Here is a 15,308-nt window from a genome sequence, read left to right as displayed (position 1 = left end):
AGAAGTCTTATAGACCTCTACGTAAAAGTCAAAATTCTGGAAAAATGGCCACACATCTTGTAAGTGGACGCGTGAATCTAGCATTTTGGAGAGAAGTCGCAAGAAGAGAACTATTAGATTGCCTAGACAAATGCATAGGGAGTAAGGTTAGTTTGATGATATATTTTCTTTTTATTTGATAAAAAAGAATCGGCTTAGAATATGACCGTGATCTACCGCCTGAGAGTGAGACAAATTTAATTTCGATCGAAGCAGAAAGTGGGCGTATGCATGTTACGTGCTTAACATTATGATTAACACGAAATGTACTAACTCCAGGGAGCTCCACTGCTCTAGGCCAGGGGCATCGGCGTCGGAGCTCGGAGCTAGAGCTAGAGCCCCTTGGAGTTAGATATGTACTAGATCTACTACTAGAGTCTATAGTCTAGTATTAATTATGATGAAAAAATAACTTGATCAACTAGAAATTAGAATCAACGTAACTTTATTGAATATCCTCCCATGTTGTTGTTAGTTTTTAGTTGTGTTTTGTTTAATTAATTATGAATATTTAATTTACGCCAGTCTTTGAGTTTGTAAATTGTAATTGTATACAGTAGACTATGTCAGACAGTATGCAGTCATTGTCTTGTTTTCACTCTCCAGACTTTCATACATGTTCTTCATACACACTGTGTCTGTAGGCCTAGAGTAGACCTAGTGTCTAGTGAATGTGAAGTTTAATAGTGAAAGCAACATTTTCCCTCCTCTACTCTAGTCTAGTCACGGCCCGGACTAGGGAAATTATCTTCATGTGGCCGTAGTTGCAAGCATATTATTAACTTTACAATTTTCACCCTCTTTCAATTTAGCAGGGGTTCAGTCTTTGTTCTATCTACTTCTAGCAGTTCAAATTGCATATTATTATAAACAAAGAAATTATGAACTGTCATATTTCAATAAATGTTATTTCTTTTTCTTTCAAAGTAAAACAAAACAGGAATGCTTGTTGTTGTAAACTTGTAGCATGGTGATTTGTGGCGTGATCTAGCCTCAAGGGCCAGGTGATAAATGTGAAATATGATATTGATAATATTGGCACCCCTGCAGGAAGTGGAAGCAGTAAACAAAACCAAAATTGCGTCCAAAATCACCTCTTCCTGCACCAGACAAACATCACACACTGGCTTCGAAGTTGGCTAGTGGTAGCCTAGTGAACACTTCTTTCTTTTCATATACAGAGTACTCTGAAATTGGTCAAGAATTTAAGGAAACATATCAGATTTTGATAATTATAGAATGATATGGCGATTGTTTTCTTAATGATGCAGTTAAAGCGTGATTTACATTAAAAAACGCTGACCTCTTATATAGGCTCTTACAACTACATGTACATATATATATAAGAGCTTGCTGTGTTGGTTCTGGCTCAAGACGCAGTATACAAAAAAAAAACTGTTTTTGCTTTGCAAAGATTTGACTTGATAATACACTTTACACGGACTGTAAAAAAATCAACCCATAACCCCTTCCAAATATGCTGTTGTGGAAAAACTTGTATAGATCATTGGAATGCCACTTTTTAGTATCTAGATGATTAAGGTGCCATTGTATATGTTATCCTTTACATAATGTTGTCTGCTACATTTCTACTTAATATTTTGTTGTCATTCTTAGGCAGTGGTCTGGGATGACTTTCTTACAGGACCAATTGGACTCATAGCTGAATATTCCTTGTTGAAGGTAAGTTCAATATAAAGTTACAATAACTTGTACTGAATGTAATAACAAAGTGGGTACATAATTTTAAAAAAAATTGCTGGTGAGCATCCCCCTTTCATCTTTTCCTTGCCCATCCCTCCCTCCCTCCTTCAATCTCTCCATCTCAACTGTTTCATGTTAAGCATTTGGCCCATTACTCCGTTTTCACACTACTCAAAGTTCTCAAACACTTGTTTTTGTATCAAACTAGTTTATTTTTTAGCTTATTTGTACATGATGTGCGTAAGGAGGCGTGATGGAGTAGTGGTCTCGTAACCGGGAGGTCCCGGGTTTGAAACAAAGTCGATGCACAAGTGCCTTTTGGTAAAGCATTAAGTTGATCCCCATTTTAGTCCCAAGTTCTTCAGAGAGGACTTAAAGTCATCGGTCCCCTGGTCACTTTAATACAAACATACGCATGCTTTCTTAGCAGCCAGGTAAAAAGCAACCAACCAATATTGTATACTGATTGTGTAGTCTGTTTGATTTCATTTTCTTTGTAAAAGATTAGCCATTGTCTGCTATGAAATTATGATAAGTCAATCCTTTCTAGTCAATTAAAAACCCTCTCTCTTTCTCTCTGCTAAAAAATGGAATCTTAATAATAAAGTTGCCAGTTTCTGTTGTCTTCAAATCTTGCAGTATCCCAAACTTTCTTTTCATTGTCTAGTTTCATTCTTCTTTTATTCCAATATACTTAATGTTTAATACTTGGAACTTTCCTTAAAGTACATGCATGTCAGCACAGTAATAACAAAAAAGAAGAAAGAAGATGCTCTCTTTAAAAATATTAATGATTACAATTGTGTTATTTTTCAGGAGCATGAAGTCGACCGTATGTTCCCCCTCCGACCGGGCCATCTACCTCTCAAAAGCACGTCCAGTGGTGCTGGCGGAAATATCCAAAATGTCATCTTCATTGTGCGACCTCGCTTGGAGCTGATGACCATTGTGGCAGATAATATCCGCAAGGCTGAGGAAAATCCTGGACGTTTTCGCAAAGAATTCCACATTTACTTTGTGCCAAGGAAGAGTCTTCTGTGTGAGAGAAAACTGACGGTAAGTTTGCAGACATTAAAAATTATGCCAATGATCTCAGACTTTGTAATGGAAAACATGGAAAGTCATGGAAAAAATAGTCTCTTGAAAAGTCAAGGAAAGTCATGGAAAATGAAGGGAAAAAAAGAGTGATGGAAAATCATGGAATTAGGGCGGCAAGGCGAATGACATCACAAACATGAAATAATGAATATCACTGTGTGTATTTGGATGCCGCAACCCATACCAAAGTGGTACTTACATGTAACAGGAAAACAAAACCGTCCAATTGAAAACGGAATCTGCCATGGGCGGTCGGATACCGGACGGTTAAACGTTTGACTACTGCACTACTTGTTAGAGTCCATATGTGCCAAAGGGGGATTAGAGCTTCAGGCCTGTATTTTACCAATACACTTTAATCCTACCCCTCGTCTAAAATCATGTTTAACATATAAAACTTGGACCTCAATTAGATCTCAATTTTTACCTCAGACTACATGTAACTTCCTTTCTGAAACCGATTTTGAACAAGAGCTTAAAGTGGCCTAAAATTGGGGAGTCTACCGTAAGTACAATGTCATGAATATGTATAACGAGCAATTTGAATTATAATCCTGGACATATCATGTTCATATGAAAGCAACCCTAACCCTAACCCCCTATACCTTCAATGAATTATAATCTGGAGCAATTGTCACCAGAGCAAGTGTCAGATCTGGGCCCCCTCTTATACAGAGTTGCGATTGATCTGGACCAGTCGCAAGTCCTCCAATCAATCGCAAGTTTGCAGTCTCCTATCTGTTTTGTACTTAGTTGCTCTTGATGTCAATCACAAATACTTTGCGATCAATACCAACTCTTAGTAAGACGGGGCGCAGATCATTGGAAGCACATGTACAATTGTATGAACCGGTGATAATTCAAATATATTCATGCTCATGTGATCCTTTAAAAAGGAATCCACATCCTAGTAGATTTTTCACTTACTTCTGAGAAACGATGTGATTTATGGTTGCAGGAGCTTGGAGTATATGGAACACTGAACACAGTAGGGGAGTATAATCTGGATCTCTTGCCCTTTGATAGTGATATCTTGTCTATGGAGTCAGACTCTGCCTTCAAGGTTTGTATATTCACTTTTCTGTTCTTCTTCTAATTAAGCCAGAGACATCACACAATTTTTCAAGGTGGTCAATTACTGAATCCATAAATTCAGAGATGATTGAGTATGCTGCCTGTATTTGATCCAGAATGAAAACCTGGACATAAATTATAGAAACAAACAACAACAATAAAAACAGAACATATCAAACAAATAAAAACAGTATAGCAAAAGTAAGTAAAGAAAACAAAAACAAAAAACAAAACACAAAACACCAGGCAAAACAAAACAATGAAAAACAGAACAAGAAAGAAACTTACCAGAAATCTTTACCTAAAATTATTTAAAGTTAGTTGTTTTTAGGTGAAGATTTTTGTCTTCTTCAATCATAATCTACTTTAAAGATTCTTGTATTTTTTGTCTTGTTTATAGGACTGTTACCTTCAGGGAGATCCCACCTGCATGTTCCATGTGGCTAAATCATTGATGAAGCTACAGGCTTTATATGGCATCATCCCAAATATATATGGCAAAGGAGAGTGTTCAAGGGTGAGTACCTAAGACACATCAAGATTCCCAGCATTTGATTGGTCAGAACTGTCGGCATGAAAACTTTGTCTCAGGGACACAGCACAGTTTCGAGATCACCTTTGGGCAATAGTTTTTAGCCGTGCTGGTCGAATTTGCATTTTCAAACTCTATATCATAAGGCCATGACATGGTAGTTGATAGAGCAAACTTTGGGAGTCTGATATTCTATACCATTGTGATGCTATCTTGGTATAATTTAAAGCCCCACTGCACTAGTTTGGCCAGGAGGGATTAGACCTCCCTGCTGGTCGCTGACTCTATTAACATAAGAAAAAGGGGACCATGGGGGACCAATGGTCACCGATTAGGCATTGTTTGCTATATATAGAGGGCGCAAGTAGCTATAAGTAATGCAGTGGGGCTTTAATTTCTGGAGTTTTAGCATGGTTATCTTCTAAAAACTATACATAATGACAGAACTCACAAAAGCACTTGATATATACTTTTCATTTATAAGTACTCATTGATGCAATTGACAATAGTGTGTATTTTTAATTTAATTTTGACTTGCAGCAAGTGACAGACATGATAATGAGAATGAGACGAGAGATGGCTGGTACAGAACGACTCATCTCACCTCAGATTGATTGCTTGCTTCTCATTGATCGTAATGTTGACCTCTTGACCCCTCTCATGACACAACTCACCTACGAGGGCCTCATCGATGAAATCTATGGCATCACAAATGGTAAAAAAATATATTTTTCAGATAATTTGCAATATGTGCTTTTTGATTTTTATACCTCAAAGTAGCCGGAGGCATGTTTTCTTGTTGTCCGTCCGTCGGACCATCTGTACGTTCGTCCGTCCATCAGTCCATTGGTATGTTCGTCTGTCTGTACGTCCCGTTCTCGTGATCTTAAGGCTTGTCCAGATGTGATGCAGTAAACCGCTGCGGTTTTGTACGTGTTAAAGCCCCAAAAATTGATGGCAAAATTTCACTTAAATTGTATTGTAGCGGCTCTTACATTAGCCCTACTTTCACCTACATTCATGTCTCCTGTATTTTTCCATCACGGTATTTATTTATATTCATTATTCGGACCACGTGTGTTTTTCCTTCCAATCGAGCATCGTGGTTCCGCGCATCGTTCACCCGCGTATTTTCATCACCACGAGGTTTTCTTCACTCCCGCTTACACCTCGGTCGAGTCAACAACTCCTGCTTACATCTCAGTTGAGTCAACACGTTTCTACATGATTTCTTCTCCGGGCTTGTTTCTACTGTGCCTATCATTTCTATCGGCACATATCTTCACTTTCTCTGCCGTGTTCATCGGGCTGCAGTCTTCCAGTGGAACAGTTAAATCTAGTTCCGACATATATGGTGCTTGGTTATCCGCTGGGAGCTGCCAGTTTCTTCACCGGTAGTCCTTCACCCACATGAGCTCGACTCACCGCAGCTCATCTAAACATTCATCATCCAAGTTCGGCTCATCAATCGAGCGACTCACTGCTCAGCACCACTACCGGCTTTGATGTCTGCATTTTCTTCTTTGGCCTCCGACATCAAGCGACTCACTGCTTTCGTCATCGAGCGCCACACATCTCTTCTCTTCTCTTCTATTCTCGCCCGAGAGCTCCATCTACATTCTGCATCATCACGAGCGTCGGCGACGACATCGCTTTCTTCACGGTTCTTCAACCACGTCAACGAAGTCGCGTTTCCGCCATCAAGCCTCCGCACATTTCATCGCGTGAGCCCCTTCCTTCGTTCTCAACTCTCTTCATCTTCATTGGACTTTCAACCTCATTTCTATTCTGTCGTAAGCTTTCATTCATTTATGTACATTTCATTCAATAATGTCCATTTACCATTTTATGTCATGATGTAGTACATTCACCAATTTTATCTCTACATTGGTGACCCCGCGTTTACTTGGAAGCTTGGTTGTACGATTTTATTATTCCCTGACTTTTTGGACTTAGCAATTTTTTATAAAATGTCTTCATTCTAGATTATGTATCGAATGTTTTTTATGCTCTTGCATTTATACACGTTTATTCGATGCATACCATGTCATTCATTACTGTCTGTTTATGGCAACTAAACAGCCTTTCGCATACCATGCTTGTTGTATTACATTCTTTCAACATGCCATGCTTGTACATTTCTTAGGCTGTTGTAAATTACTGCATACACTATACAATACGTGCACTTTTACATTTTTATCAGCCATTGATTCTTGTGACATTTTGTACTTTGCTCATTTATATCTTTTTCGCCTCTCATCTGTGTATTGCATACACAGCTTCAATTCTGGCAGGGGAGTAATGTAGCGGCTCTTACATTAGCCCTACTTTCACCTACATTCATGTCTCCTGTATTTTTCCATCACGGTATTTATTTATATTCATTATTCGGACCACGTGTGTTTTTCCTTCCAATCGAGCATCGTGGTTCCGCGCATCGTTCACCCGCGTATTTTCATCACCACGAGGTTTTCTTCACTCCCGCTTACACCTCGGTCGAGTCAACAACTCCTGCTTACATCTCAGTTGAGTCAACACGTTTCTGCATGATTTCTTCTCCGGGCTTGTTTCTACTGTGCCTATCATTTCTATCGGCACATATCTTCACTTTCTCTGCCGTGTTCATCGGGCTGCAGTCTTCCAGTGGAACAGTTAAATCTAGTTCCGACATATATGGTGCTTGGTTATCCGCTGGGAGCTGCCAGTTTCTTCACCGGTAGTCCTTCACCCACATGAGCTCGACTCACCGCAGCTCATCTAAACATTCATCATCCAAGTTCGGCTCATCAATCGAGCGACTCACTGCTCAGCACCACTACCGGCTTTGATGTCTGCATTTTCCACTTTGGCCTCCGACATCAAACGACTCACTGTTTCGTCATCGAGCGTCACACATCTCTTCTCTTCTCTTCTCGCCTGAGAGCTTCAACCACATCTTTATCACGAGCGTCAGCGTCGAGATCCTTCACCGCTCTTCAGCCACGAATACGAAGCTGCATCTCCGCCTTCAAGCCTCCGTACATTCATCGCGTGAGCCCCTTCCTTCGTTTCTCAACTCTCGTTTTACTAAAGTATCATAATGTGAAAAAGGATGTCATTTAAGACACATTTCTGCTAGGATTTTCAAAACAAATGTGTTTGAAGTCGAATATTGATGAAAGAATACAAATTTAGGTTTTCTGTATACAACGGAAAACCTAAATTACGTATCCCATTTATCAATATTTGTCTTCAAACACATTTTTTGGGGGGAAATCTTTGTAGAAGTGTATCTTGAATGACATTCTCTTTCACATTATGATACAATTTAAGTGAAATTTTGCCATCAAAATTTTGGCAAATTTGGGGCTCCCAATACTTTAAAGGGACTCTTTTAGAATGCCAACCGAAGATCCTATGTTTACCGGTACTCACTTTTTGTCTGTGTTATAAGATACAGAAATGAGAAGCATATTACACTTTATGTCATCATAAGAAAAATAAACCTGACAGTTTACTGCTGCATATGTTAACAAGGCTTTATACTTATCTCTTCAGCAACGGTCAAACTGCCACCAGAGAAATTCGCCAAGAAAGACGATGACCCTAAGCAGGGTCAACAGCAACAGCAACAGCAACAGGATCTCCCAACAGAACCCAAGAAGGTCCAACTCAACTCTGCTGATGAGCTCTTCTCGGTCATCAGGGATAGGAACTTCCATGCAGTTGGACCAGAACTCAGCCGTAGGGCCAAGATCCTCTCAGCTCAATATGAGGTCAGTCAAATACCATAAGTTGTTTTTTTTATGAGCAAGAAGGGTGTTAACTCTGTGTTAACCCGTTCGCCCATCTGCACTAGTTTGGCCAGGGGGATTAGACCTCCCTGCAAGGTAACTGACAGGTGGTTATCTCATCAAATCAGCTCTCATTTAACATAAGAAAAAGGGAATCATGGGGGACCAACAGGCACTGATTAGGCATTGTTTGCTATATAGAGTGCTTAAGTTGCTATAAGTAGTGCAGTGGGGCTTCAAAGGGAGGAGGGGGGGGGGGCTTTATAGTTTATTACTGATAGATCAAGTTTATTTCTTAGAACTTTATTGATCAATCTATTAAAAAGTCATAGAGATTGATCTATTAAGTTCTGAGAAGACTTTATCTTTCAAGAATGAATCATATCATCTCATGAAAAGAGGTAAATGAAATTTATTCCAACTATATGGGCAACACTGTATTTGAATGAGCCGCAGCATTCAATTAATATCTTGGAATAGGATTATGTTCAATCTGGTAAAAAAATTTCCTTGAAAGAATAATTTATGTTTTATATGGCTGCCTTTCCCAACAGGAACGTAAAGATGCTAAATCGGTGTCAGCAATCAGGCAGTTTGTCTCAAAGTTACATCACATACAGGCAGCAAAGATGTCTCTAGCTACACGTGAGTACAATGAAACACGATTCGCTTGAAGGATTGAATCATCATAAACTTTCTTGATCAATATTGTAAAAAGTAGGTATGATGTGACAGGTGGGTCATTCCATTTTGTCTTCATTTTTATTCAGTGTCACTGTGACATACTCCTTATGAATCTAGAACTTGAATACAATGACTGCTCTGTTTCCATTAGATACATCCATTGCAGAACTGATCAAAGAAAGAACAGACAAGGAGAGCTTCATGGATTCATTACAGACACAACAAGGTCAGTTCAGGTCAAAGTTCAAATATATCAGCTACCAGGGCCCACGTTGCATAGAACTTAGCATCGATGGTCAATTTGCCATTAATGGCTACTTCAATGGTTACTTCGATGGAAAACGTGATTTGATCGGCTGTTGAGTGATGTTGCCATGGAAGTTAATATGTTGGCAAAGTCGGTATTAATGGTAACTTTAGTTGGGGGGCCCTGGTATATTTAAGTGTTACTCTTGTTGAAATTGATAATAATTTTATTTGTCTGAAGAATACAATGCAAAATATATATGACACATGTGGTAGCAATTGTACACAAACTTGTCTTAAAATTTGCCTTACGTAACATTAATTTTTTTTTTTGGGGGGGGAATAACATTACGCACTGAACGCTAATAATGGAATAGCATGGTGTGCCACTATGTTAGTCTGTGTCTTAGCTGCTCAATTCAATGCAATTTATAGCTGTATTCTATGAGCAGTATGATTTAGAAAAAGCATTCGGGCACAATCTTTGTTACACAGTGCGAGCTACAAGTAGCAGCATGTTAGTCCACTTTTGTTGAAGGTTGTCATGCAAGATTTAAAACAAATTTAAATCTTTCCTACTTTCCAACACTGTGTAGATATACAGGTAGAAGCATGTTTATTAAGTCATATTGCCAGCATTTTTTGTTAGTCCACTTTCATGAAGGTCATCATATAAGATTTAAAACAAGTTTAAAACTTTCCTACTCTTTCATAGAATTCATGAATGGCATTGACACGGATAAGATCAACAGCCACATAGAAGATTGCATTGCAAGAAAGGAACCCTTGATAAAGGTAAGTGTTGTTGAAATATATTTTGTCTTGCACAGGCTGCTTATTATGACTGTATTACTAGGACCTTCCGTTCAACCCTTTGTAACAAGTTAGCAAACTTTGTATAACATTTGTTTGTACCACCCAGAGACATTGTTGTATAATTGTAAAGGATTTCTATATACTCTTAATGTACAACATGTATACACCCTCTCACCCCTCTCTCTTTTTCTCTTTCTCTTCCTCTGCCTTTTTCTATCCCCTCCCCTATTCTTCGTCCTCTGTACCTGTACATTCTCGTTCTCAATTCAAGTAGACTCATGGATATATACATGTTCTATGTCAATATCAACCTCATGTTTATTTTTACATTATTTGTATTCTTCTCTTTTTCCTACCTTTCACTTAAAAAAGGCTTATATATCCTCAGCTAACCTACTGCTTATATTTTTCTATTTATTCATTATTTAATGCATTCATTAAATTTTTGATTTAAGAACATTTTTATAGCCTCACATTACTCACTGTTATTGATATGATTCTGATTTTTCTCCTCAGGTGCTGAGACTTCTCTGTATGCAGTCTGTCACAAACAATGGTTTAAAGCCGAAGATCTTTGATTACTACAGGAAAGAAATATTACAGGTTGGTAAGATATGGGAAATATGAAAGCTCTTGATAAATCTCTGGATACGTTTGGGCAAAATATATTGCAAATTGCAAACATTGGTTTCAAAGGAAAGATGTTTGATTATAACAGAAGGGAAAAATAAGAGCTAGTAAAATGTAGAAAATAATAAATCTCTCGTCAAATATTTGGATTTGTTCTCTCATTTTCTGCCTTCATACAATGGTTTTAAAAGAATTATTTGTGATTATTACATGAGGCAAATATTACAGCTTAGTAGAATGTTGAATATATATACTAAATCTTTTGACAAACTTTTTGGATTTGTTCTGGCTAATTTTGTTGCAAACAATGGTTTTAAAGGAATCATTTGTGATTATAACAGGAAACAAGTATTACAGCTTTAAGTTAATAGAATGATAATTACATGAAACAAATGTCATGGTAAATATTTTGATTTGTTCTGGCGAAATTTGTTGCAAACATTGGTTTAAAAGGAAATATATTGATATTTACTGTATAGGAGAGAGATACTGCTGGTTAGATTGACATTAATAAGGCATGTTAAGTCAGTGAAATGAATGAAAACTTGATAATAAAAGTGTTTTGCAGCTGTAAATTGTGCAATTTCTATAGCAATATACTCAACTGTAGATTAAAGAAATTATGAAGATGAAAAGAGAACAAGAAATAAGTTGAACATGTTTTCAAGTACAATGTAAAAAGGCTTATAGAATAGCATAGCATAAGGCTTATATTCTTACAATCAGTCATTTGAATTCTAAAACAGAGTAAACATGTAAATACGATAAAAGTCAGGTACAATTCCAGTATGAAATTTTCCAGGTATTTCAGTTTATACGTAGTTTGCCAGTGAAAATCGTATATATTATGGATTACACTTTTCAAAAGTAAGGAAATTATTTTACGACACTTTTAAAAATATTTAAACCTTGTGTTTTATTGATGACAGACGTATGGGTTTGAGAATAACCTGTCTCTGCAGCAGCTAGAGAGGGCAGGCTTGCTTCGAGTCCAGGAACAGAAGACTTACCCTACCATTAGAAAGACTCTGAAGCTAGTCATGGAAGATGTTAACGAACAGGTACTTCTAAGATTACCTTTCATCCATTGATCTTTCATGCCTCTCTGTCTCCCTCCCTGCCTCCCTCTGTGCCCCCTCCTTCCCTGCTACCCCTTTTGCTCCCTCCCTGCCTTCCTCTTTGCTCCCTCCCTGCCTTCCTCTTTGCTCCCTCCCTGCCTTCCTCTTTGCTCCCTCCCTGCCTTCCCCTTTGCTCCTTCCCTGCCACCCCTTTTGCTCCCTCCCTGCCTTCCTCTTTGCTCCCTCCCTGCCTTCCTCTTTGCTCCCTCCCTGCCTTCCTCTTTGCTCCCTCCCTGCCTTCCTCTTTGCTCCCTCCCTGCCTTCCTCTTTGCTCCCTCCCTGCCTTCCCCTTTCCTCCCTCCCTGCCTTCCCCTTTCCTCCCTTTCTGCCTCCCCCTTTCCTCCCTTCCTGCCTCCCTCCATGCCCCTCCTTCCCTCCCTTACTCCCTGCCTGAGGAGTGTAGGATCAATTAAAGAGCGAATTCAATATTATGGTCTGATGTTGGTGTACTCAAAAGTATGGATAGAAAATTTGATGTGCGATCATGTATTAGCATCTACACACTTTTAGTGAAACCTTTAATATGCAACCTTCTTTTTAAATCCTCAGATCATAAAATCGCACTGACAAAAAAAAAAAGAAGCTTTAGTATATTCTCCCTTCCTGATTTCAAAGAATGTACACATGGTACACATGTACATGTAAATTTCTCTTGGATAATATTATGTTCGTGCCAAGTTAAAGAAAGGGTTTCTACAAATATGTATCCTTACACAATGAAGTGGCATAGTGTATTTTCAAAATTCAAAGGTAAATCAGATAAACCCTGCAAAACTAAAAAATGGGTGTGTTTCTGAAATCAAATTGTAAATTCTTGCATTAATTTAACTAAGTTATATTTGATATGCATATACATAAGGCATGGGCGTCAATCCTTACGTAATACCTATTGTTCAGGGGGCGATGATCTATTCATTCATCCCCCCTGAACAATAGGTATTACGTAAGGATTGACGCCCATGACATAAGGTCATGCACTTTCTAAATTATCCTTGATTAATCTTATACTCTTTTGTCAATCCTAGAACCCTACAGATATATCCTACGTATTCAGTGGCTATGCACCTCTGTCTGTGAGGCTAGCCCAGTTCTTGGCTAGGCCTGGATGGCGTAGTATAGACGAGGTCCTGAGACTACTTCCTGGTCCTACGATAGAAGAGAAACAAGTACTTCCGACAGGACTGCAGAAGAAAAGTAATAGTTCTAAATTTTCCCATGTTTGGTTATTTGTAATTTTAAAATCTTGTCAACATTGAGTTGTAGTATAAATTAGGTCCTGCATGGGCCCTGGTACATCAAACTTGTTATCAATATCAAATGATAAATTTCTATTACAAATTTGCTCTCATCCAATCAAATGCCATAATTTGGATATTGGAACAGTTACTGTAACTTGTTATTGATAACATGTTTTATAAAACATGATGGCCCTATGACTAGTTCCTGGTCTTACGATAGAAGAGACACAAGTACTTGCTACAGATTTCCAGAAGAAAAGTAAAAGAACTGAACTTTCTCATGTTTTGGTATTTGTATTTAAAAAATCTTGTCATGGTTGAGATAAACTACAAAGCAGGACTGAATTAGTTGTTCTTTTTGTGCCATATGTGATCGAGTATTACACATAAGTGAACATGACTTGACATTGATGGTTCACAGACCAAGACCAAAAAGAGGAGAGCATCTCAAGACAAATTTTGTTTAAAAATCCTCAAAGCAAACAGATTTTTCAGTCTAATTCTAGGCAGGGCTTTATATTTACTGTTTTAAAGGGGTCAGGGGAGTGTTTCACAAAGACTAAGATCGACTCTAAGTTGGACTTAACTATGGTGGGCCATTCTTGCCACTGGTACTGGTTGCTCTCACCATTGGTCTTTCAATTATGATCTTTAGATAATATTTTGTTCTTCAATAATGAATTATCAAAAAATGTATATTCTGTAGATTTGTGACCATTGATTTGTACGTCCCTTGAGAAACCAATGCTAGGAATGGTTAGAGGAATTAGTGGCATGAAGAGCCTGCCATAGTTAAGTCCAACTTAGAGTCGATCTTAGTCTTTGTGAAACACTCCCCTGACCCCTTTAAAACAGTAAATATAAAGCCCTGCCTAGAATTAGACTGAAAAATCTGTTTGCTTTGAGGATTTTTAAACAAAATTTGTCTTGAGATGCTCTCCTCCAAAACTACATGAGGGAGTTGGTGAAGCCAGACAAAGTCTCAGCGAAGCATACCCAGAACAAAATTGACTGATTTTTTGTTGTTTCCTTTTTCAAACGTGTATCTAGGGCCTATGATAGGAGATAGCCAAGGTGATTCCACAAAGGTCACGCTGATCTACTTCCTGGGCGGGGTCACGTACGCTGAGATTGCAGCTCTTAGGTTCCTCTCACAGCAGGAAGATGGTAAGTGTCTTTACATATCCCTCTTCAACTGTTTATCCATATGTGAACAGGCGCACCGCCCGCCCCGACACACCTCAGGTCTTAGCAGGATGTCAATATATCTATAATATTACTCGGTTTACAACTTACAATGTATAATAATAATAATAGCCTGATAGTCCACTCCAAATTTTATTAAACCGAAACGGAAATTCTTTTTGCCCAATTGATCGTGAGCCCGGCAGCCACTGAGCAGCGCCAGATCGACGTTGCTCTATTCCTTATTGTTAAACGCCAAACAAGGTAGCAACAACTCCCATCTTTTCATGTCTTTTGGTATGACGCGGCCGGGGTTCGAACCCATGACCTCCCGGTTGTGAGGTGGACGCTCTACTGACTGAGCCAACACTCCGGTATCAATAGGTAGCAAATGTTTAAGGGCACACTGTGACCTAAATTCCTCCTTGTTTACAGATTTAGTGTACATTTCACAGGAAGGTAGAAGGAGTTTGCTCGTAAATTTCAACATGCTTGAATAGTAAATATCACTCTTTGATTGACAGATGGAATGTAGGAAGACGCTCTGCTCATTGATTTCTTGTTAATTTCATGACAGATGAATTCCTTGCTTGTAGATTACACCCTGTGCCCCAGATAATATTTTGGGTGTATATTTCTGGAAGGTGACCTGCTTATAGGTTAGTGACCAGGGGGGTGTTTCACAAAGATCCTAAGTTGAACTTATCTCTAAGTTCGACTTATTATTTGTGGAAAGCAGTATATTACCTCACAAAATTCTATTCAGATTTGGATATCTTCTATCTGATAGCAGGTAATAGTAAATTGGCTACCCTGGGAAAATATGAACTAATTGTCATTATTATTATATCTTTCCAGCTCCGACTGAATTTGTGATTGCTACAACAAAGATCATCAATGGTCACAACTGGTTACAGAGTATGTTAGAAGTGCCCCAGACATCTACAGAAACTACACCACAAAGATGAGTTAGGATAATTTGTGGTTTGCTCTATTTTTATTTACCTTTTATGGACAGAAAGGCGCTTGACTTACCTAAATACGCTTCCATTATATGACACACCAAGAGGAATTATGCAAATAAAACATGAATAATATCTCTTAAATTATAATGATTAAGGTATTTTTGCACTTTATTCTTCAATGGTAAGGAAGTGACAGCCCCTTACAG

At 38.4% G+C, this 15,308-nt stretch overlaps 1 protein-coding gene across 1 annotated transcript; it reads left to right on the top strand.

Annotated features, from left to right (window-relative positions):
- Nucleotides 1-24: 24 nt before the first annotated feature.
- On the top strand, nt 25-15,125 carry LOC592506 (vacuolar protein sorting-associated protein 33A). The gene is made up of 15 exons (XM_030992020.1): nt 25-146; nt 1,657-1,722; nt 2,560-2,799; nt 3,800-3,904; nt 4,316-4,432; nt 4,988-5,162; nt 7,985-8,202; nt 8,775-8,865; nt 9,056-9,130; nt 9,866-9,945; nt 10,483-10,569; nt 11,526-11,657; nt 12,740-12,908; nt 14,003-14,119; nt 14,996-15,125. The coding sequence occupies exons 1-15, from the start codon at nt 45-47 to the stop codon at nt 15,103-15,105; spliced, it is 1,884 nt and encodes a 627-aa protein (XP_030847880.1). The 5' UTR covers nt 25-44; the 3' UTR covers nt 15,106-15,125.
- Nucleotides 15,126-15,308: the final 183 nt, after the last annotated feature.

This window comes from Strongylocentrotus purpuratus, unplaced genomic scaffold (genome assembly GCF_000002235.5).
Source record: "Strongylocentrotus purpuratus isolate Spur 01 unplaced genomic scaffold, Spur_5.0 spur5_scaffold_2, whole genome shotgun sequence".
Taxonomy (NCBI): Eukaryota; Metazoa; Echinodermata; class Echinoidea; order Camarodonta; family Strongylocentrotidae; genus Strongylocentrotus; species Strongylocentrotus purpuratus.
This window is presented reverse-complemented; position numbering and strand designations above follow the sequence as displayed.